Source organism: Astatotilapia calliptera, chromosome 15 (genome assembly GCF_900246225.1).
Source record: "Astatotilapia calliptera chromosome 15, fAstCal1.2, whole genome shotgun sequence".
NCBI classification, from domain to species: Eukaryota; Metazoa; Chordata; class Actinopteri; order Cichliformes; family Cichlidae; genus Astatotilapia; species Astatotilapia calliptera.
In genome coordinates, this window is record NC_039316.1 from 25,680,769 (window position 1) to 25,702,867 (window position 22,099).

Here is a 22,099-nt window from a genome sequence, read left to right on the forward strand (position 1 = left end):
AATGTCCTGGCATCAGCCCTCCACCTCCTCACAGAGAAGAAGAACCGCTGCAGCTGCTGATGGATGGCTCAGGTATTTCGGGGGTGAAAAGGTAAAAACACCAATCAGTGTTGCAGGCTTATCTGACCGGGGTTATTAGAGAGGTCATGGGAGGTGTGAGACCTGAAGAGTGGGTTTTTGGGCTTTTTATTATTATGAGAAATTTCTGCCACTGACCGCCCTCTTTCCACCTGTGGCCTTGCAGGTGGCATCAGCCCCCTGAGATGAGGAGAAGTGAAGGACTGGGATGAGTGATGTCAGTGGAGAACCTGGAGGGGGATACGAGATCGGAGAGGGGGGACAAAAGGCCAGGCCGGCCGTGCCTCTGCTGCGGTGAGCAGGGAGACGGGGATGTTCAGTGGGCATCCAGTGAAAACGTTAGGTATCTGTGGTGCCACCGGTGGTGCTGGACCCCAGCCTCCTCCTCCTTCATCTTCATCATCGTCATCATCATTCTCCTCATTCCACCAAACACCTCCGTCGTTCAGCCAGCTTGTCCAGCAGCTCCACTTCCAACTGCAAACACACCACAACACAAACAACAACAACACCATCAGCACCATCAGCAGCAGCGTCCAGCAGCATGGATGCACAGCAAACATCCTGCAGGAGGGGAGCAGCCGAGCACAGGAGCTGAATCAAAGGGAGGAGGAGGAGGAGCGGATGGATGCCAGGCTGGGATCAGCCACCAGCAGCACCGACAACAACCCTCCTCCGACTGGGACCAGCTCCGAGTTTAATCATTATTATGGGAATGGAAGAGGAGGGCCTAGCTTCGATCAACATGGCGGACAACAAAGCCCAGGGACTGGGGTAAGAGCGGCGCGCTCCGTACTCAGCACCATGGATCAGGTCCACAACTCCCACGAAGGCTACAGCAACAACAGCCCCTACAACCACTACCCGAACTACCGGCCCGGGTACGGGAACAGTGGATACGGTGGCATGATGAGCCCGTCACGCCAGGGGAACAACCTGCTGGGCCCCGGCAGTGGCGGCGCAGGCTCGACCGCTGCTAATCACAGCAAGGCGGTGATGACTGCTAGCAGCTCCCCGGCTGGAGGCGGCGGCGGGTTTCAGCGGTTTCCCGGACAGGGTCAGCAGCAGCCACAACAGCAGCACCCGTCAGGGGCTACACCAACTTTGAACCAGTTATTAACTTCTCCGAGTCCGATGATGCGGGGTTATGGAGGTGGATATCCAGATTATAATAATCCCGCACAGCAACAGCCGAGCATGGGGCTGGCTAAAGACATGGGCTCCCAGTACGGCTCCGGGGCTCACGGCTGGGGAGGACAGCAGAGAAATCACCCGACCATGAGCCCAGGGAATCCCGGGCAGGGTGGCGGCAGGGCTCAGGTGAATAACAGCTTATTAACACCGTTTATAACCTGACTAATGACAGGTGGACATCGCACCACCGGTAACCTGCTAGCTGCTAACAGCCGCGATGCTAACCCAAATAGCTAACGGCAGCTAGCTGCTAAGCTAGGTGTGTGTTTTTCTTTTTTTTAATTTTCACTGCAGACAGATTCATTAATTAAGCACCGCACCCACGTGAGTCGTTTAGGACTCTAAAGCAAACAAATTGTATTGTGTTATTACTTGCTTTTATAAATGACAAGCATTGGCGACTGTTCGTGATGACAGAAGCTGGGGAAGTTTTCGATTGTGTCCAAGGTGACTTCGCTTTTAGCCCGCTAGGCTAAGCTATCATTAGCATATAGCTGTCGTTAACGGCAAAGGCCTTCGTGTGTGAAAGTAGGCAGCTTGCTGATTTTATAAGAGGTCGAATTTGTTATAAATATATATAAAAATGTAAACTGGGTGGTTGTAATCAGTTTTATTGTTACACTTGAAAAGATCGCGGTTTAAATGGTGACAGGGTTGACGGTTGACAGCTCCGCTCAAATCTGACAGTTCGCGTATGCTAATGATGTGTTTTGAGGGGTCACCGGTAAATAAAGCTCTTTCCTCGGATTTTATCTGTTTCTCTACCCCGCCGGGAGAAGACAGTGTGGCGGGGACTCGGGTCTAATCAGGTGACGCTTCCTCCTGCAACAGCGGCCACTTCAGCTTCTGATTCCGGCCACAACTTTCTTGGCAGGCAGCCTATTAATAGCCCCATCTCCGCTCGGGAGCCCTGACCTTCACTCATGCAGATTAGCCATGTGCCCATCACCACCGGCACAACACTGGGGCTAACACACTGGCTGACCCGCCGCTGCAGCCCGGCCTGCAGGAGGCCTCAACCCCGGTCATCCCTACTCCATGTCAGTGTCACTTTACCTGGACCGGCGGTGCACTGTAGAAGCTCGTCAGAGTCACGGTTTAACTGCAGTTAATAGACTCACAAGATCTTTTTTTTTTAAATGATTTCTTTATGGAATAATCGACAGGTTATTATTTCGAATTATTAGCAGGTCTTTAAAATAGCAGAAAACAATGGAAATGCCGGTCTGCAGGTGATTAAGTCACCATTGAATAATGGAATTATGATCCCTTAATTTATTTTCAGGATCATTTGACTGGATGCAAACAAGGAATTTTTCAGCTACTCAATAAATCAGCTTCTGTTTTAATAAAATGTGTTTTTAGTGAATAATTATCATTCACTAACCATCCGTTACCTCCTCCGAATGGGGACAAGAACACAGTTATTTGTTAGAAACGATGAACCATGCACAATTTTTTTTTTTCACAGGTAGAAATCTTTGTCAGCAAACTGTCTGCTCCTGTGTCTGAGATCAGGTTCAATTAGCTAAACTTGTGTGTTGGCTTATTGGAAAATATGATGCAATACGTGCTTACATGAAGAAACTCTAACTTGCAGGCAGATGGGAGAGCACAGCTCAGTGTACAGGATGACACGAGGCAACAAGACTGATTCCTCTTTAAATTTGTTTCAGTTTTAATTCCACGTGTTGATGCCCTGAACAGAAATGAGGATTTGTGTAATCACACTGTGTTACACAAAAAAGAAAGAATGAATTCGTTGCACCCACAAAGACTGAACAAAGAGGGCCAGGTTATTTAGTGAACCGGAATAAAATCTATCTGGGTTTTTTGCTTCTCAGTTGGTGTACTGGACTTTCATATGGCAGTCAGCACAATCCTCTCCTCTCATTTGTTGTCTCAAAAGGGCCGAGGTTCATATATCGTATTATAACTAAACTTAAAACTAGTACTAGGTGGCAGTCAGCATTTTAATTAGCAGAATAAAAATTTTAAAAGTTGTGAAATTACTGTTACAGCAGCTCAATAAACCCAACTAAAAGGAGGTGAAATATGAAATGAATGCAGATGTTGTGTGTTTGTCCTCGTCTACGGGACTCTGAGTCAGCTGAGGACAAACTCTAAACATTTTCACTCTGTAAACCTCCCGAAACTTATATAAAAACTGAAATCAGAATAAATACTAAGGAAAATAGAAACTGTAATATCTCTGCTGTGGATCGGCCAGCTCTGCTTTGTCGTTTCTATCCGCCTCCTCACTGCCGGCCTCGGCCTGTGTGGACGCTCCTTGTGGAGCATGATTTTATGATTTTGTTTTCTAGTTGAAATAAAGACTTTTAGGGCAGCGCCTCAGAGCCTGCACGTTTCATACACGAGTTTATTCCTGTAGTCGAGCTAATGTGTTGGTTTATGGAGCTGGTGATCGGATGACTGACATGCAGGAGTCACACACACGTTGGCTGTGTTTTCAGATATTAAAGTTTAAAATAGTTTAATTGTTGGGTCTTCTGTTAGTAACGGAGAACACCAAATAAAACCAATAAAATTGGTTCGGTAATACCGGTAATAACAACAGCCCGCTTGTATGCTGTACCAAAAAATGTGCTTTGGTGTGAATCTGATGGACAAAAGCCAAACCAGTTCCACATCACTGAAGTTGCACCATTTTTACAAACCATTTCTGGTTCATCTGTTTCATTCAACGATCCGCTTTCGCCCTTCTCATTCTCCGTTGCTGCCATGCTTTTTCCGCCATGTGCGTATGAAAACAAAAGTGCTGCGCATGCGCGTTTTACCCATATCCTATCGCGATTTTTCATTTTCTTATCATTACCTAACATTATACCGGTATTACCATGAACAGTATGATATGGCCCGGGCCCAGTAAGAAGGATGGAACGTTGATGGTGTTGTAGGTTATAAGCTTGTGAGTGAGAAGGCTGCAGTTTGTCCCTTATTATGTTTGCTTTGTTCTCGGCATCGTAGACTCCAAAAACTGTTTGGTTAGCTTTAGAAAAGGTGGTTTGGGTTAAAACGCGCCTCTGCAGTATTAACCCTGCGTGTTAATGATGCTGATCTATAGTGTTTAAATGTGACGTCAGTGGGTACATGATGAAGTGGAAGTGAGGGACTCGACATTTATCGACATAAACCCGATAAATCATAATGACTGCGTGTTTCTGTGAGATGCTGATGGCTCAGATGAAACGGCAGAATTTGATGTTCTGGGAGTAAAATTGGGCTGTTTGACTGGAAAAAGGTGCAGGCTCGATGTGATGCAGTTTTGTATGTTTAATAGAAAAAAAACAGTAGAAAATTGCGATTCCTGACAAACCTCCTGAGATTAAAGCAGTTCTGTACCACACCACATGGTGGCACTACTGTGGCCTATCTCTGGGTCATATTATTCATTATATTAAACATGCCTGTGGTCTGCAGGGTATTTGAGTTAATGTGATTTGTACTGAGCAATGTTATCTTACTTGAGCGCCACCTTGTGGTAAAACACGCTGACTATCAGCCGTTTTATTTTCGTAGTCTCTTTTTGACTTGATTTGGCCACACACACCCGTTTGTTAGCCAGTCCCAATCTACGATATATGAAATGAAACTTGTGTTCAGTGATTTTATTTGCTGGTTTTTGATGATTAAAATTTATAATGGCTAACCGCCACCATATTGGATCAAATGCAACAGAGGAGGATGAAGCACCCCATTGAGTTTTAATCTTTTTCCTGCTTTTTCCAACAATTCCCATCAGCCTCCATTACAAGAAATCAGCCAGTAAAACACTAAATATTACAAATGTTGCGTTGACCACAGGTTTGTCCAAATAAAACACACGTTCTGCAGTTTGGGCCAGGGTCGTGAATCGTGATGATAGCAGTACTCAGGAAAATGGATCGCAGCAGCTTCCTGTCCTCCTGTTTTCATCCGGTCTGTGGATCCTCTGCCTGACTTGAAGCAGCTGTGTGGGCTTGGCAGCGCTCCAGCCTGAGGTTTCTCTTTATTTACTCTGCTCAGCTGACTGCTGTGTAGTGAGAGGAGATTAAAGGACAGGATTAAAAGTCTGCATCAGTTTGTTTTAAGCGTAAACTCCGTCAGCGGTTTCTATTTTTAGCTGCCGGAGCGGCGGTGAAACATCTGTTCTCTCTGAGTCACTCCTCTCACCTACTATTATTATGTCAGTGTGTCAAATACAGAGTGAGTGTGAATATTAAAGTGTACCCAGGCGTGACTGTTGACTCCGGCTTAAAGTGGCCTCGCAGGCCTTCAGCATGCCGCAGATGAGGGTTCACTCTCAGAGACACACCTGACCCCCTCACACCTGAGCACATGCCATGAACCTCAGTGAAAACAGACAAACCATATCAGTGGGTAAGTTACTAGGATAATGTGTGGTGTGTTATCTGCAGCAGGTGGCAGTAGGCCAAGCCCCGAAGCAGACACACAGAGTGGAGCTTATATATAAAGATATTTAACTTTCCATCGGTCCATCAGTGTGAGCGTGCTCAGTCAGACGGATGGATATATAGATGGATATTGATGGATATAGAAGACTGAGCTAATGGTGGAAGAAAACTGATGAACGGACAGTTTGGATTTCTCATAGTGGAAACAAACAGAAAGATGCAGTACCTCCTCAGTCTTACTAATATGAATGTTGATGATGTCATTGCTCTGTAGTCATCAGAGGGTTTGTCACACTGATGAATCAGAGTCACGTGTTGTGTCTTTAAACATGGTGTTAAGTTCATGGCGTCACTAATTATCCACCGTGTTCTCCTCCTCAGGTGTCGCCCATGGACCCGATGGCGATGAAGCGTTCTCAACTATACGGGATGAGCAACAACCCGTACTCCCAGCAACAGGGGGCGCCGTACCCTGGACAGCCCTACGGCTCCCCTACCCCCCACAGATACCCAATGGGGATGTCCAGCAGGGGGCAGGTGGGAATGGGAGGGATGCAGTATCCTCAGCAGCAGGTAGGAGGCGCTCAGATGTGTCTTTAAGGTTCCATTTGGACGAATTAATGTAAAATAATTCTTTAGTTTAATTTAACTTGTAGTTCTGGGTGGGATTTCAAACTCTGCAGTTACAGGATCTGACGTCAATAAAACTGAACATCCATAAATCTGATCATAAATCAGACACCTGAAAGTCTTCAGCTTTACTTTTTTTATTGTCACAGTAAATAAGTGATGCTTATCAGTATTTTACAGGCTTTCATTTCTTTCTGTGGCTGCACTGGCCAGTTAGAAGCAGTTTAGTTGTATAACAGCATCAAGACCATCTTCAGATAATGAAAAATAGAAATCTACAATTTCCCTGAAATTACTGGAAAGGTGATAAAAATACATTTAAGATGGGATTTAAAATTTAAATGATTTGATGAGTTTATGCAGAGTTTAACTGGTTCCTTAAATCCACCCAGGATGCTTGGTTGACCTACGGCGCTGAAAGGATCCTGAGCTGCACACTGTGGGAGAATTTGTATAGACAAAAGTTCCCAATTAAAAACCTTCATGTTGGGGTGAAACCTGCCAGTTATCTGACTCCACCCTCCTTCCTGATCTCCCACCTGCCTGAAGTTAAGCGGGTAATGCAGACGTCTGTCTCTGCAGCATCTCGACATGGAGGAGCAGGAGCTCTCCTCTGAGCTCCTAAGCCTGCCTCTGTGGAGGAGCTCGTGTTTGTGACCTCACTCTTTCAGTCATTATAACTCTCATGACTTTATGTGATGTTGGAAAACTGTTAAATCTGAGTGCGAGGCAGCCCAATGTGGTGGGTGGTGGTGTTCGTCTGGGGTTGGTTACTGTAGGTGATAAAATAGACCTGATCAGTGCCCAAATCAGTGCTTTCATTGTGGCTGCAGAGCAGTGAGACATGTTTGCAGAGCAGCATCAGGCTGATATGTAAAACTCTGATTTCTGTAGAGATCAGGTTGCTTTACTACAGGCCAGAGGACCCGAGAGCTTCCTGTAACTCTCCACATTAGGATACACGTGTGAAGCATTAACCAGATACTCATTAACATGCAGACTGTTGGCTCGTTAATGTCCTCCCAGGATGACTAATGAGAACATCTCCTGTGAGTTTGCCGTCCCTGCTCCTGCTCTGCTGGTCTTCAGCAGCCTCTGAGCTGGTTTATGGAAACTAAGGCCTTCGTTCCCTTGGTGCTGATTCATCTGCAGCGTCACCGTTTTGTCACTGTGGACAAGGCCTCTGTTGATGCAGTCAGACCGCACGGCTTCTGCCGGGCCGGTCCGGGTCAGGCTATTTCTGGTACACCCTGGGCTCAGGCTATTTTTAGACTCCAGTTTGGGTCTGACGCTGCAGCTCAGAGCAGACTGGATCCTTTGGTGGGTAAACACCGCCGAATGCCACAGAGAGCAACAGACGGCGAAGCTTCTTCTCAGCGAACGAATCAGGAGGTAGAATAAATCTGTCTGTCCCAGTGATGATGGGTTAATAATAATCAGCCATCGCTGAATTCATCCACACATACTGTGGATTGTAAAGCTTTCAGAGAAGAATAAAGAACTAAAACACTCAGCAAGTGTTTATCTGTACATGTCAGGTCCTAACACTTGCAGTGAGTCCATGTGAGCTCTGTAGTTTTCTGGTATTTGATAAGGAGATAAAAAGTCCCAGTCAACAGAAGAGTTTTTAGAAAAGTAGCTTTGTTAGACTGACAGTGATTCAGTCTTCACCCAGAAGATGAGGAACTTTTAATTTGAAAAGTTACAACGGGAAGTTGTTTCAGTCTTTGATGAAGATTGGAGCTGCTGTGTAGTCATGTGTGAACTTTATTTTTTCTGACATTAAAGTTGAAAATTTGAAACTGTGGCTGTGAGCAGGACAAGGAGGAGTGTAGCCTGGCTGAACCTGCTGCTGTGAGCCACAGAACCTTTCTTCAGGTTTCATCACTGTTGGGCCTGAATCTAATTCTGAGGACAGTAAGAGTCTGAAATTGTCCTCCGTGGTTCAGCTGTTGGAAGTCTGCACCTGTTTGTGCTGGTTTGAATCTTCTAGCAGGCGGAGAAGGTGGAAACATCTTGTGGTTCGGCCTCTGCGCTGTTGTCAGGCCGTTGAGCTCCGATCTGAACCTGTGTGTTCTCGAGTTGGGTTTCTCTTCCTTATAAGATATATGTTCAGCTTCAGTCAGTGAATTTTCAGTTCAGGCTTCGTCTCACCTTTCTGTTACAAGCTCTAAGAACCTGATTGGTTTCAGAGCTGTGAGGAAGGCACCTGCAGGTGTTTCTCCCTCCGACTCTCGGGCTGGACGGTGTCATTATTGTTGCAGATGGTTTAAGCCTGAGGGATTTTGTGTCACCGCTGTTGTGTCTGATTACGCAGAGAGAGAGAGTAATGAGTTTCATGGGAGCGCAAGGCCCAAGTGGCCCCGGGACTATTATTCTCTGATTCCACACAAAATTTGACCCTTGGCTTCCCTGTCTGAGCGCCGCAGACTCAACCTGGTTTCAGGAGGTTACCGAGTTACTGTTAGAGCATGAACTCCGACTGTAATCTCTGTTTCAGTGAAGCTGCAGTATTGACGGACATGCTGGTGAGGAAATGCTCTCGATCAAACAATGTGCTGGAGGTGAGGTCGCTTAAAGGCCCGTCCAGGCTTTCAGAGTCCACGTGCAGCCTGAAGTCTGTCTGAGTCTTCCTGATATTTATGCAGACATTGCCGGCTTTCTGTCCCACTTTAGTGCTCTCGAGCAGGGCGGTTAATCCCGCAGCTGCAGCTCTCTCGGGTTGCACCGAGGTTGCATTATATTGCATTTTGCGGTAGGGCTGCTCAATTAATCGAATTTTAATCACGATTACGATCTGGGCTTTCAACGATCATTAAAAATGACTGAGCCGATTATTAGCCCCCCCCTCATTTATCCGCGACACCTTAAAGGCCGGTCCATGAAAATATTGTCGGGCATAAACCGGTCCGTGGCGCAAAAAAGGGTGGAGACCGCTGATTAAGAGGACCCGAGGGAAGCTCGGAAAGCTAAGCAGAAGTTATTTGGAGAGTGACTGCCGTTGGTTGAAAAGAGTTTAAAAAAAAAAAAAAACTTCAGTGGCGTTGCACACTATTTTATATTATTTTTTTAAAGTCATTGTTAACCCTTTAAAGCCGGTCAAAGCAGCACGCTCCGTTTTGTGTAACTATTTTTAAATCCCTGTAGAACCTGAACCGTGTAAGCTAGCGCAATAATTTGTTTTGCATATGAAACCAGAGGAGTTGTACTTACATCTTATGCCATCAGCTTGTCCTCGGTCACGGTTTCGTTCCACATATAGCTTTGCAAAAATTGCATAAAAAGCGCTTGCAGGAACAAAAACATAATATTCCAGAAACACGCTTTGCCGTTCCTATCAGCTGTTCGTAACACTTCCCACAGTGAAATGATGCACCTGCTGTTTTCTTTGCAAATTTGCATCATAGGATTGTTTTTTGTTTTTCCTGCAGTATATAAAAATTGCTGTATCTCCAAAATAAAACTATGAAGACACTCAAAATAAATTTCCTGTGGTGGGAAACTATTTTTTGCAACTTTATTGTATTTAAAGTTTTGAGGGATAAACCTCTTAAACTTCTCCAAGTAGAAATATATGTAAACAAAACAAAAGCGATTTTCAATTTTTTTGGTAGTTTATTGCACTTTTTTGCAATTTATGTAGTTACTATACACTTAATGCATACATATTATTAAAATATGGGCTATAACAGTTGTATTGATGTATAGCAACTTGAAATGCTCCCACAAATGGCACTACAGCATGTAAAAAATAAAAATAATATAAGCTCTGGTGGACTTGGTTCTATAGTAGGTCTTAAAGGGTTAAATAAATATCATCAAATAATCGTGATCTCAATTTCAGTGAAAATAATCGTGATTATCATTTTTGCCATAATCGAGCAGCCCTATTTTGCGGCATCTGTGTCGAGCCAGATAACAATCTGAGAGAGAAGCTGTGTGGATGAGTTTCAACACATCTGATTTTAAAGCAGGTTTTTAAGGTGGTATGAATTTTAATGAGGAGGAGTACGATGGTTGGTTTGGTATTAAGATTAGAGCAGGGCGATATGACCAAAAATATTTATCACGATATACATTTGAAAATCTGCGATAACGATATAACTGACGATATAATTGACACTAGACAAAACACTTTACAACTCCTCAACTTTATTAGTGCAAAAAAAAAAACATCAATGTATTTTCACTTAAACAAGCAGCTGTTTTTTATGTGCATTAAAGTTATATAAAAATTTAACAGTGCAAATGCAAATTCCTTGCTGACAGTTTAACCAAAAGGCATTTTCATTGGAAACTGGCCGACATATCCTCAGCATAACCATGTATAATATCCACAAAACTTAGAAAGAGGTTATACACACACAATACGGTAATATTATGTTGAAGCACAGTACGTATCACTCCACAAGGCTCCTGCCTACGATAGCCGTAATTCTCCGACAATCCATCAAGCAGTCCGGGTTCGTAGCGTAGCAAAGTCGTACTAAAACATTTGACAGATTTTTGAGCGCCGTGTATGACATAAAATCGTTTCGAGGTCAGTAAACACAACCAGAATTCATACATAAGGCCCATTGGATTATAAGGGGCACTGTTGATTTTCAGAAAAATCAAAGGATTGATTTTAAGTGTGCTGTATTTTCCAAAAAACACGGTAATAACGACGGCCGCCAACCCGCTAGCACGCTCTACCAAAAATAGTGCTTTGTTGTGTATCTGACGGATGAAAGCCAAACCAGTTCCACACCACTGAAATTGCAGAATTTTTACAAAGCAATTCTGGTTCATCCGTTTCATTTAACGATCTACTTTCGCTCTTCTCATTCTGCGTCGCCGCCATGTGCGTATGTAAACAAAGGCAGTGCGCATGCGCGTTTTACCCATATTCTATCGCGATATTTCATTTTCTTATCGTTGCCCAACATTACACCGGTATTACCGTGAACGGTATGATGTAGCCCAGCCCTAATTAAGATGATCAGTTTGAATCAGTGAATTTATGTCTTTTCATCTGCCTCCTCCTCTTCTGCACTCTGCGTATCTGGAAGCAGACAGATCGGGTCTTAGAGGAGGAATGTGTTAAAGATCGGAAATGTGGCTCATACTGACGGTCATCATGTGGTTCTCCTGTGATGCTGCAAAACACGAGGTCAGGGGTCAGAAGTCTATGACCGGAGGAAGCTTCCTCCAGTATGAGAACAGATCTGATCTACAGAGGAAGTCTGAGATATTCAGGAAATTAAATTTAGAGGTCGCTTTCCAGGAAAAGGGCGGTGTGTGATTCCTGAGCGGCTTCACTGTAGAGCAGAACAGATTATTATTATCATTAGAGGAACAGAGATGCTTTTGTTTGGCTTTTAATTGACTCTTTAGCTAAAGCAGTGAAGGCTGGGGGCGTCTTGAGGAGGCTGCACAAGAGTTAAACTGAGAGCGTCTGTGAGGAAGAGCCACTGAAGGAAGTGTTCAGACTCTGTGCTTAAGTCTGAGTCTCAGTACTGCTTCTATAATATAAGTTTATGCATAAGTACTGATTATGCAGAAACATATTTGATATTATTATTATTATAATTATGATTAATTAATATGTATATGCGTTTCATAACTTCTGTACAGCTGAGCAGCTGCATCTATAGTAACACAGGATCGTGTGTTTTAAATTTTATATTTTAACTTTATATGAAGTAACTACTGTTCAGCAACCTCTTGGTAACCTTCGGTTGCTAGGGAAAAATCTGTCCTCCCCAGGTGGTTGCTGGCTGTTGCCGGGTTAAGCTGCTCACACAGACGGTGCTGTGCTAAAAACGTCCTGATGATTGCTCTGGTCGCTCAGAGCTTGTAAGAAGACACTGACTTGTCTGCAAACACTCACTAAACATGACGAAACACTGAAACACAAACTAGAAACACAACAAATCGGCCTTTTCCATATAAACTGTAGGAAACTGCAGCAGTCTGTACTCACAAGTGCAGTGCTGTATACCTGTTGGCAGCTAATGTCACCTAGCAACAGTTCTCCAATATTTAGCAATCAGTCACCAACCGGTTGCAGAATTTTTATTTTTCCAGAGTTAGTAAAATCACTGTGTGATCGAAGCAGTCACCAAGTGATTCTACTTTAGAAACATGACCAGGTAGAAACGCAGCCTGACTGCTCATCGGCGTGTTACCCGATGAGTTTGGGCTCTGGCTGCTGGACTGGGTTCTGCATACACTGCGTAGCATAATGCTGATGTTTCTGTCCTGGATGCAGTTCCCACTTTACTGTCCGCTCTGGTCCTTTTGTTCAATAAAATAGAAGTAAAATGTCGACATCCATGCTGCATACTGCATGGATGCATGGATTTAATGCAGGTGATGATTTTTCACAAAATAAAGAGTCATTCAACTTTAAAGCAGTGCTGATGCTTACTGTAACAGTACAAAGGAAAGACGTGATTTGTTGCTAAAGAATACAAATTGTAAATTTGAGTTTGTTTTATTTCTTTGCACTCTTCATGTTTCTGACCTGGAGTCTTTCTGTCTGTTTAGCCTGTGGAAATCTATCGGCCATTCAAAGCCGTAACCTCGTGTTTGTGGTGTTAACAAGGTAGTATCGATTGGCCTTGTGTCTCTGATGTCTGTGGTCTCTTCTCAGATGGGCTCTCAGTACAGCCAGCAGCAGCAACAGCAGAACATGAGCGGTTACTGCCAGCCGGGCCAGCCGCCGTACTTCAGCCCGCCACAGCAGCAACCCGCCGCCCCCAGTCAGCCACCGTACATGCAGCCCCGCCCACTGCCACAGCAGGTAGGACTGGGATTACAAACCTAAACTTTATTTTGTCTTTCTGATTTCACTGTTAATTCACTCAAATTCCTGCACATCTTTTCACAATAAGAGCCTTTTATAGGAGTAAAGGGAAGGGAATGAACCTCTTGACAATTCTTATTGTGAAAAATAAGAAAGAGGCTTCAACATATAACCAGAAATCAGAAGATAAGAAAACGAAAAGTTGTATGATAATGCTGTCAAATATAAAAGAAGTTGTGATGCTGCTGTGGATGTGTGGCTGTCTTCTGTGTGGATGTTTCGGAGGGGAAATGGCTCGAGGCCTCCAGAGAGCTTTAAGCTGCCAGACTCTCCAAGCCTCACAAGTTCAAAACATCTCAGAATGGCTCCTGAAATGCCTTCAGCTAGCAAGCTCCACTTACTTTTGTCTCTGTAGCACTTAAAAAAGACATGAAGTGTTCTACAGAAGTCAAAAAACAGTATCCAAACTGGAATTAAGCAGGAAAAAACTAAAAGAGCACAGACATTAGAAGTAATAGATAAATTTAATAGAAAGAAATTCCATCCATCCATTTCCTCCAGGCCACGGGATAGCACGTTAGTGAGACTTTAGCACGCCATTCCAGAGACCTGATCTGTCCACTGGGGTCTGCTCATAGCTGGGTGGGATTAAACAGCGACGAGGTAAATCCTCATCAGCTTCTATTGTGAAATTTTCCCATGAAGGAAGCATCGAGCTGAGCTTCAGTTCTCTGAAAAGACCAGATTAACTTTAGTATTTAGTTTGTATTTGCTGATAATGACAATCCTTTCTGTCCTTTTTCTGTCCTAAAGTGTTACTTCATTTGGTCTTTCTCCACAAACATGGCTGTCTTTGTCTTCAGAGGATCGTGTTACACAAGGTTTTGTGAAGACATGAAACAGAGAGAGAGAGAGCATCTCCTCGAGTCTGTTTTTTATCTGATCACTTCAACCATGTCAGACGTTCATGGTGTTTAAAAGGAGTTGGCTGCAGGCAATGGGGAAACCCCGACCTCCAGCTGCTGTTTTATCATCTTCATCTTCCTCAAGACGGCAGCTGAGACTCTGACCTGCAGCAGGCAGCAGGAGCCGCGCTTTGAGACTCCCAGCAGCTACCACAGCTCCACCTGCAGCCGAGAGATGTCCAGGACTTCTCTGAGATCTGCTACAAGTGCATTGTGGGATGTCTTTCATTTTTTCTGAATGGGTTGTTGCGTCTGGCTCATTCAGGACACGTCAGAGAAGGGAGACCCGCTCAGCTCGGGTTTTCACCAAGTCCATTTATTAATTATAAGTTAAAAAAGGAGAACAGAAGAAAACTTGGTGCTAACCTTTATCCAGACTTCATGTAGAGACGACTACAGCTCAATCAAACCAAATGAGCAATTGTAAATTGACACAAATTGGTGCGATTGGGTCTTTTAGGAAACCAACATATTACTGTGGCCAGTGTCCATGTTTACCACTTAACTAGGCCTATGCAACACATCTATAATGAAAAATCCAACTAAACAAAATCAGCAAATGTGAAGAACAACCACTTTTATGCACCGAGGAAGACGTAATGTCCCGGCCAATATGATGCTTCAACCGCACGATCAACACAAAAATGCCACCGATGGGGCTTCAGACAGGATTTAGATAGAAAACATTATCCCATGTACTTCATCTGCCTCACGCCTGAGGCCATATCTAAAGTCACCATCAACCCAACAGAGCACACAGAGGAAACCTGCAGGCTCCACACAGAAAGACCTGAGCTGTACAAAGAAGACAAAACTAAAATTCAGCTGCCCGAAACACAGCTAACTTTCAGCGACTTTGTTTTTTGTTTTTGTTTTTTTTTGCCGTTCGTTCCTGTAAGATTTAAATGCTTTGTCTGTCTGTCACCCTGCAGGAGGTGCCGCAGGAAGCTTACGGGGGCCGGGGCCAGTCTGCCGCTATGACTCCTGGGAAACCAAACCACGAGGAGATGAGTCTGAGTCAACAGGAGAGGCCGTCCAGTCTGCCAGTGAGTTCGAACACACAGCTGCTCTCTGCTGGTCAGGCACAAAGACCCCCAACCCTACACACGCACGCACGCACGCACAAAGTTCATCACCAACAACAAGCCAGAGTTTCCATTAGCAATGGACGATATAACCTCAGAATATTATCACAATATTCCACAGAAGGTTGTGATAATATTTCAGATGATATTGGAAAAAAGCAGCTCACAGGCAGGAGGATTTACTATTGCGAATGAAACAAGGACATTTTCCATCCTTCTGTCCCAGTGAGCAGCTGTCTCTGGGTCAAAGAGTGGATCAGTAACTGTAATAGTCCAGCGCTGCAGCGGTGCTCGGTGGGTCACTCATTACTAGCTGCTAGCATCTCCTACTCCTTGTTGCAATAGGCAACATAACAATATGATGTCACTATGTCATTAATGTCATAATATGATACTTTAATAATAGCAATAAAAATTTATACCAGTATTATTACGGATGCTCTGAATGGTTCCCATCCCTGTTTGGTCAAACCATGCCAGAGTTCAAAGAGTAGAGTGATGGTCGTGGTCACCCTGGGTCATAAATCAGACTCACCTGAAATTTATCCTGTGGGGCTGTCACACTGATCCTCAGTCAGTACCACATCTACACCACAGAGTTCTTGTCCTGGTCTTTGACTGATGGCGGATCTGAAGGACAGCAGGATTCAGCCTAAAAAGCCGTTTAGTTTTTATGTTAAAGCTTCCTCGAACTCCTGCTGCAGAATAAACCAAACCCAACCTGAGGAGTTTTCTATCAAACAGGCACGTTCCTGTATGGACGGGCAGTTTCTTAATCTGCCTGCACCACTTCTTAAAAAAACTGATGAACCATCTGTGCCTCACTACACACAGACAGACTCTGTGTTCAGTTAACTAATAATTAACTAATATTAATGCTTTTGGCTATAATAATCGAGTAGTGATGATCGGATATGGTGACAGACCTGCATCAGACTTGGTTTTTATATATAAAATATTATTATTGTAATAAAATAAATATTAATGATAATAATAAATGTTTAGTTTGAATGCAGTTCTAAGGCTGTGTTCTGTTGATCTGTGGAAAGTTCTGTTCATGAGGTTTGGAGGCCGAGGTCAGACAGTTTTCCTCCTGGTGGGTCGGCTTTCTTCAGTCCCGACTTCTTGTCCTGTTCTGATTCCGCAGGCTCGGTTTTAGCAGAATAAGAGCTGTTTGTTGTCAGGCTCATAGCTCGTGATTCAGCCTGCGTGACATATTGAACGCGTTTCATGCCCCCCCACTGTCTGCAGGCCGGCCTTGTTGTCGATAATGACGCCGTCCTCTTTTCTCTGAGTTGAAGCTCGCAGGTTTCACGCTCTGAGCGCCTGAGGCCCCCCGCCGCCTCAGCCTGTGTCGCTGCACCACTCAGAAACACACGACTGAAATAATGATGGCGACCTGCGACGGCTCTCGCAGGGAATCGCCATTTACATTTGAAATAGGTTTAACCCCGAAAAGACTCAGCCCATTAGCAAGCCAGCACGTCTGCTGCTGGATGAGCACGAGTCAGTTCAGACTGATTTTATTCACCACATTTCACTTCAGGCTGAATCCTGAGTTACTACAGAGGTTAGCTGCAAAACCAGTGGATGCAGAAGCAAGAAGATTGTAATCAAGAATACACACCATAGAAAATCAGGAAGATGATGATTAAAAAAACAGCAGAGACCATAAAAGAATAAAAGTGTATGAAGCAGAAACATATATCTGAGTGTTTGAGGAGGATGACGTGACAGCCAGTAGAGCAGGGCGATATGACCAAAAATATTTATCACGATATACATTTGAAAATTTGCAATAACGATATAACTGACGATATAATTGACACTAGACAAAATACTTTACAACTCCACAGCTTTATTAGTGCGAAAAAAAAAATCAATGTATTTTCACTTAAACAAGCAGCTGTTTTAAAGTTATATAAAAATTTAACAGTGCAAATGTAAATTCCTTGCTGACAGTTTAACCAAAAGGCATTTCCAGTGAAAACTGGCCGACATATCCTCAGCATAACCATGTATAATATCCACAAAACTTAAAAAGAGGTTATACACACACAATACGGTAATATTATGTTGAAGTGCAGTACGTATCACTCCTCGAGGCTCCTGCCTACGATAGCCGTAATTCTCCGACAATCCATCAAGTGGTGCAGCTTCGTAGCTTAGCAAAGTTGTACTAAAACATTTGACAGATTTTCGAGCGCCGTGTACCACATAAAATCGTTTCGAGGTCAGTAAACACAACCAGAATTCATACATAAGGCCCATTGGATTATAAGGGGCACTGTTGATTTTCAGAAAAATCAAAGGATTGATTTTAAGTGTGCTGTATTTTCCCAAAAACACGGTAATAATGACGGCCCGCTAGCATGCTCTACCAAAAATAGTGCTTTGTTGTGTATCTGACGGACGAAAGCTAAACCAGTTCCACACCACTGAAGTTGCAGCATTTTTACAAACCAGTTCTGGTTCATCCGTTTCAATCAACGATTTGCTTTCGCCGCCATGCTTTTTCCACCATGTGCGTATGAAAACAAAGGCGCTGCGCATGCGCGTTTTACCCATATTCTATCGCGATATTTCATTCTTCTATTGTTGCCCAAAATTATACCGGTATTACCGTGAACAGTATGATATGGCCCAGCCCTAACAGCCAGGGCTAATTTTCATTTATATTTCTAAACTTTTTGGTCGCTGTAGTTGTTGGCTCTGCGTGTTTCTCCTGTTTGTACAGAGACGTGTGATCTCGCCGTTGGACAAACTTTACCCAAATGAAAGAAACGATTTCACCTGTTTGTGAGGGTTTAGGGTTGTTACCTTCTCACAGTGCCCAGGTGTATTAAAGGTTTTCAATTTAACCATCATCACCACCTCTGTCTGCAGTATAAACAGAGAGATCTCAGTGGTCATGGGAATTTAAAACCCAGATTATAAATCCATCTAATCATATTATAATAATAAAAAGTTGGCACTCAAATTTCTCTCACACAGACGTCACCATGAGAGAATCTAGAACAATGGCACAGCTCATCATCTTTAATTAAACTCATTATGAAACATCAGTGAGGCCAGAATGGAGCCTTGAGGAACACCAATGTGTGACTTTCAGTTCACGTCACACCTTCATCCCACTCGATGATTTCAGTCTGTTAATTTCCCCACCTTCAGCTGCAGCTCTGCTTCAACCTCTCCACCCATCTCCATCACTGCCTTCGCCTCTTTCCTTCACGCTCGCTTGTCCTCCTTCCCTTCCTTTTCTCTCCTTCTCCTCTCTGTCTCTGTTGCTGTGCCTCATCACCCCTCTCTCGCTGTTTTCCTCTTTATCTTCTGGAGCCTCCTTTTGAAGTCGTGCTGCTGATGCAGTTGCCATGGCGACTACTGGTGGAAAGATGAAGGCTCTGTTGCAGGAGGAGAAAATCAGCAGAAATCAGCTGCACCCGAAGGCCTCGCAGATTCTTTAATAAGTTGACTTCAGTTCAGAGTTGGCGATGTTCAGTCCCAATGTTTCAGTGACAAAAATCCAAAATGTGTTTGTTTTTTGCTGACGGTTGCTCATTTTTCCGTGTCTGCTCAGTCTGAAATGAAGAAAAGAACGCTTGACGCCTGTAAATGGGTTTGACCTAGCAGCGAACAAGGACACGCTTCCCTAATTCTCGGAAAGACATACGTGACAGAAACACTGACAGAGAAGAAGAGACGGGTCCACGTCTACAGATTTGTTTCTGCCAGATAGCTTCACAGTTTTTAATCTTTTTTGTCGTTCAAACTCACGAACTGGTCCCTTTCTGTTTTAAAATGTTTAAACTTTTGAGTAGGACTGGGTGATTAATCCGATTTATTATCAACAATAAAAACATAACTTGCAATCATCAATAAGTACTTAGATTTAAAAATGAAACGTGAGCTGCTCTAAAATTGATCCCCATAGATCAATCAGATGATTGGAGCGCACCTCTGCACTTTTCCATGTTTGACTCTTTCTGTTCTGGTGTGTGATCACATGACGCCGGCGGTGTTCATCGCTGTTTAATGGAGAACCTGTTTCAGGGAGGTGCTGTCTGTTAGAGGAGGAGGAGAAAGAGGGCTCGCTCCTGTTGGAGAAACAAAGAGAAGCGTGTTGTTCTCTCTGCAGGAAAACTCCGAATGAGCGATGAGGTCGGAAAATTCTCTTCATCCAATCAGAGCCTGCGAGGCTTTAATGAAACAGGGTAATTACGGCCATAAATCACCGACCTGCAGCACGTCGCTCCGTGGCGGCTCCTTCACCTCCGCTTGCTCCTCCCTGTTCTTTCTCTCAGCCGCTCGGTGCTCTGCTTTTATTTCTGTTACTGATGTGTTTCTGCTTTAAAGTCCAGTCCTCTGTTTACTCTACGGACTCAGCCTCTCCTGATAAATTACATTTTCCACAAAGAACTCACATTTTTCCTCCAAGAACAAACAAAAACAGCCAGGCTGAATTTGAAACTGTGGAGATGTGGAGCACAGACAGTGGAGGAGTTGGCGTAGCCTTCATGTTTTAAGAAAAACTTAATGAAAGTCTGAAAACAGCAGAGCTGTGAGGCCAGATTGCATTTAAGACAACACAGTTCACCTGCTTTTAGCTGGCATGATTCGTGCTGATGGCAGCAAAGGTTTGTAATAAGAGACTGGGACTAATAATAAATCCTTATAAGAAGAAAAACCTTAAAATAGGTGTTCTACGACTATCCAGAGAGCATAGCAGGCTTTGGGACACATCCAAAGGTGCTTTCTCAGGTGAGGGTGTCCAGTGTTAATGACGCCTGTCCGCTGAGCCCCAAATGACTCTTTCGGTGGACTGAAATGAGGAGACTCGGCAGGTTTCAACTGGGGTGTAACGTTCCTTCATTGGTGTGCACATGAACCCTCGTTTTTACAGATGACAGCCGTTACATTGCTCTGAACCAATCAGACTCCCAGATGCAGCCATTTGAATCTTTCCTCAGTGCTGTGTTTGGCTGTAGGTTCATGTTCAGCCTTTTTGATTTTTCCTCTTTTTAGTCAGCCAAAAAAAACTTTAATTCTTGGCGAGTAGTTCCTCCTTGTAGTTTTTGCAATTTTGTACACTAACGAGTGAATATTCAGGTTTTTTCCACCTCTGTACATGACTTACAGTCAGCTCTTGTTAATCAAAAACAGATGAAGCGCAGCTAGAAATCCATTTTCTCTGCACCAAGGTCCATGGTGACCTCTCTGTTCGAGGTTTGCCGTGACGTTCGCTCCTTCAGAAGCTGCAGACTCAGAGCAGTTTCCACTCAGCTCTGCTGCTTTGAGGTTAATGTGCTACAGCTGGGACGTTTCCACCTCCTTGCCTTATTATGGCGTCTGCTGAAGGAGGCGTTTACGAGCCGGCACCAAAGAGCGGTCAATGATCCTCCTGTGAGGGTGTTACTGATGTCATTTACCAAGCAGCAGCGGCTGTAACGATTCACCAGAAGACGAGTAAGAAATAAAACGGAAAGCTAAAGTCCAACGTGCATCAGAACAGCTGCTAGTTGTGGTTGGTTCACTCAGTTCAGGTACATATGAGTTTCTGTCAGTTTACTGTGTGGCAGGTTTTGTCGGAAAAGACTAAACTATGATCATAAATCACAGAAGTCAGCTGAGGTTGTGTCTTCAGTTTAAAGCACTCGGCCATTTTCTGTCCTTAGAAGTCACTTGAGTTGATGCAAACAGGTAACAAGTGTGAAAAATGTCCAACAGGTGTTTTATCATCTGCTGCTCTGTGCTGTCTTTCAGGACCTCTCCGGCTCCATCGATGATTTGCCCACTGGCACAGAGGCGGTGGTGAGTTCGGGGGGATCGGGCTCCGGCAGTGCTCAGGGCGACCAGGGGACTCCAGCCCGTTCTCCATTCTCCCCGCACGTCTCCCCTCGCCTCCCTCCGCCACCTCGCACCGGACCCTCCCCCTCCCCGTCCCCCGCTGCCTCTGGCAGCCAATCGCGATCCGGACCTCTTTCCCCCGCCACCAGCGGACCAGGTGGGAGCACAGTTATGAGTGTTATCACAAGGTCCTGTGATGCGTTTGATGTTCCTGTGGAGTAACAACTCTGTTTGTTTCAGGCTCTCAGATGCCCCCTCAGGTCTCAGGTCCTGGTCCAGATGTTGGTCCCCATTCCTCCCAGTCTGCCATGACTCAGGACAGAGGTACAAGTCACCAGTACAACTGAGTTATTGTAGATTAACCAATCATTTTAAATCTTTGTATGTCAGCGTCTGAGGTTAAATGAGGTTTAAGGTTCATGGTTTCTGAGTTTTTACAGTCTGTCATGTTAGCTAAGCTACTGCTAGGCTAACCCTGTCCCTTCCCCCCACCACCTTTATCTTCATCTCCAGGTTTCCCACCCACCATGCAGCGCAGCACCTCTGGGTCTCAGTTTGGGCCCCAGCAGTCCTCTTCGTCAATGACCCCTCACCCAGGGCCGGGGGGGCCGATGCACCACAGCTCCTACCAGCAGGCCGGCCACTCCTATGGGCAGTACGGCCCTCCAGGTTGGTTAAATCACAAAAACACTTTGTTTTCTAACTTCTCACTGCATCTCTGGTAACTTGTCTGGTCCTACTCAGGTAACTACCCGCGGCCCCCACATTATGGCGGGCCGGGCCTGGGCGCGGGCTCCAGCCTGGCCAACAGCCTGGGCTTGAACGCCAGCAGTCCCATGCACGGCCAGGGCCCGTCCACCCCAGCGGGCCGTGGTCCTGGCCCCGGGCCCGGTGTGGGTGGGCGGCCTTACCCTGCAGGAGGAGGCACATTGGCCCCGACCTCACCTAGCATGCCGCAGGCCACCGGGCAGGGCATGGGGCCCCCGGGACCCAACACCAGCTGTAAGCCACCTGAGGTTGTCCCAACCACCGGACCCGGTGCCAACTCATCATCAGCACCGTCTACAGCAGCCAATCAGAGCAGGTGAGTTGACCCAC

At 44.8% G+C, this 22,099-nt stretch overlaps 1 protein-coding gene across 2 annotated transcripts in view; it reads left to right on the forward strand.

The window, feature by feature from the left end:
• The first annotated feature begins 335 nt into the window (after positions 1-335).
• The window catches only part of arid1b (AT-rich interactive domain 1B), a 43,049-nt gene continuing 21,285 nt past the window's right edge, over positions 336-22,099 (forward strand). Inside the window, exons 1-8 of one of the 2 annotated variants that reach the window (XM_026142672.1) lie at positions 336-1,398; positions 6,069-6,260; positions 12,955-13,104; positions 15,005-15,118; positions 20,918-21,158; positions 21,242-21,325; positions 21,515-21,670; positions 21,746-22,085. In XM_026142672.1, coding sequence (XP_025998457.1) covers positions 391-1,398; positions 6,069-6,260; positions 12,955-13,104; positions 15,005-15,118; positions 20,918-21,158; positions 21,242-21,325; positions 21,515-21,670; positions 21,746-22,085 — 2,285 coding nt within the window. In that variant the 5' untranslated portion in view covers positions 336-390. The remainder of the gene's footprint in view (positions 1,399-6,068; positions 6,261-12,954; positions 13,105-15,004; positions 15,119-20,917; positions 21,159-21,241; positions 21,326-21,514; positions 21,671-21,745; positions 22,086-22,099) is intronic. The other variant, XM_026142673.1, reaches the window with a different exon arrangement.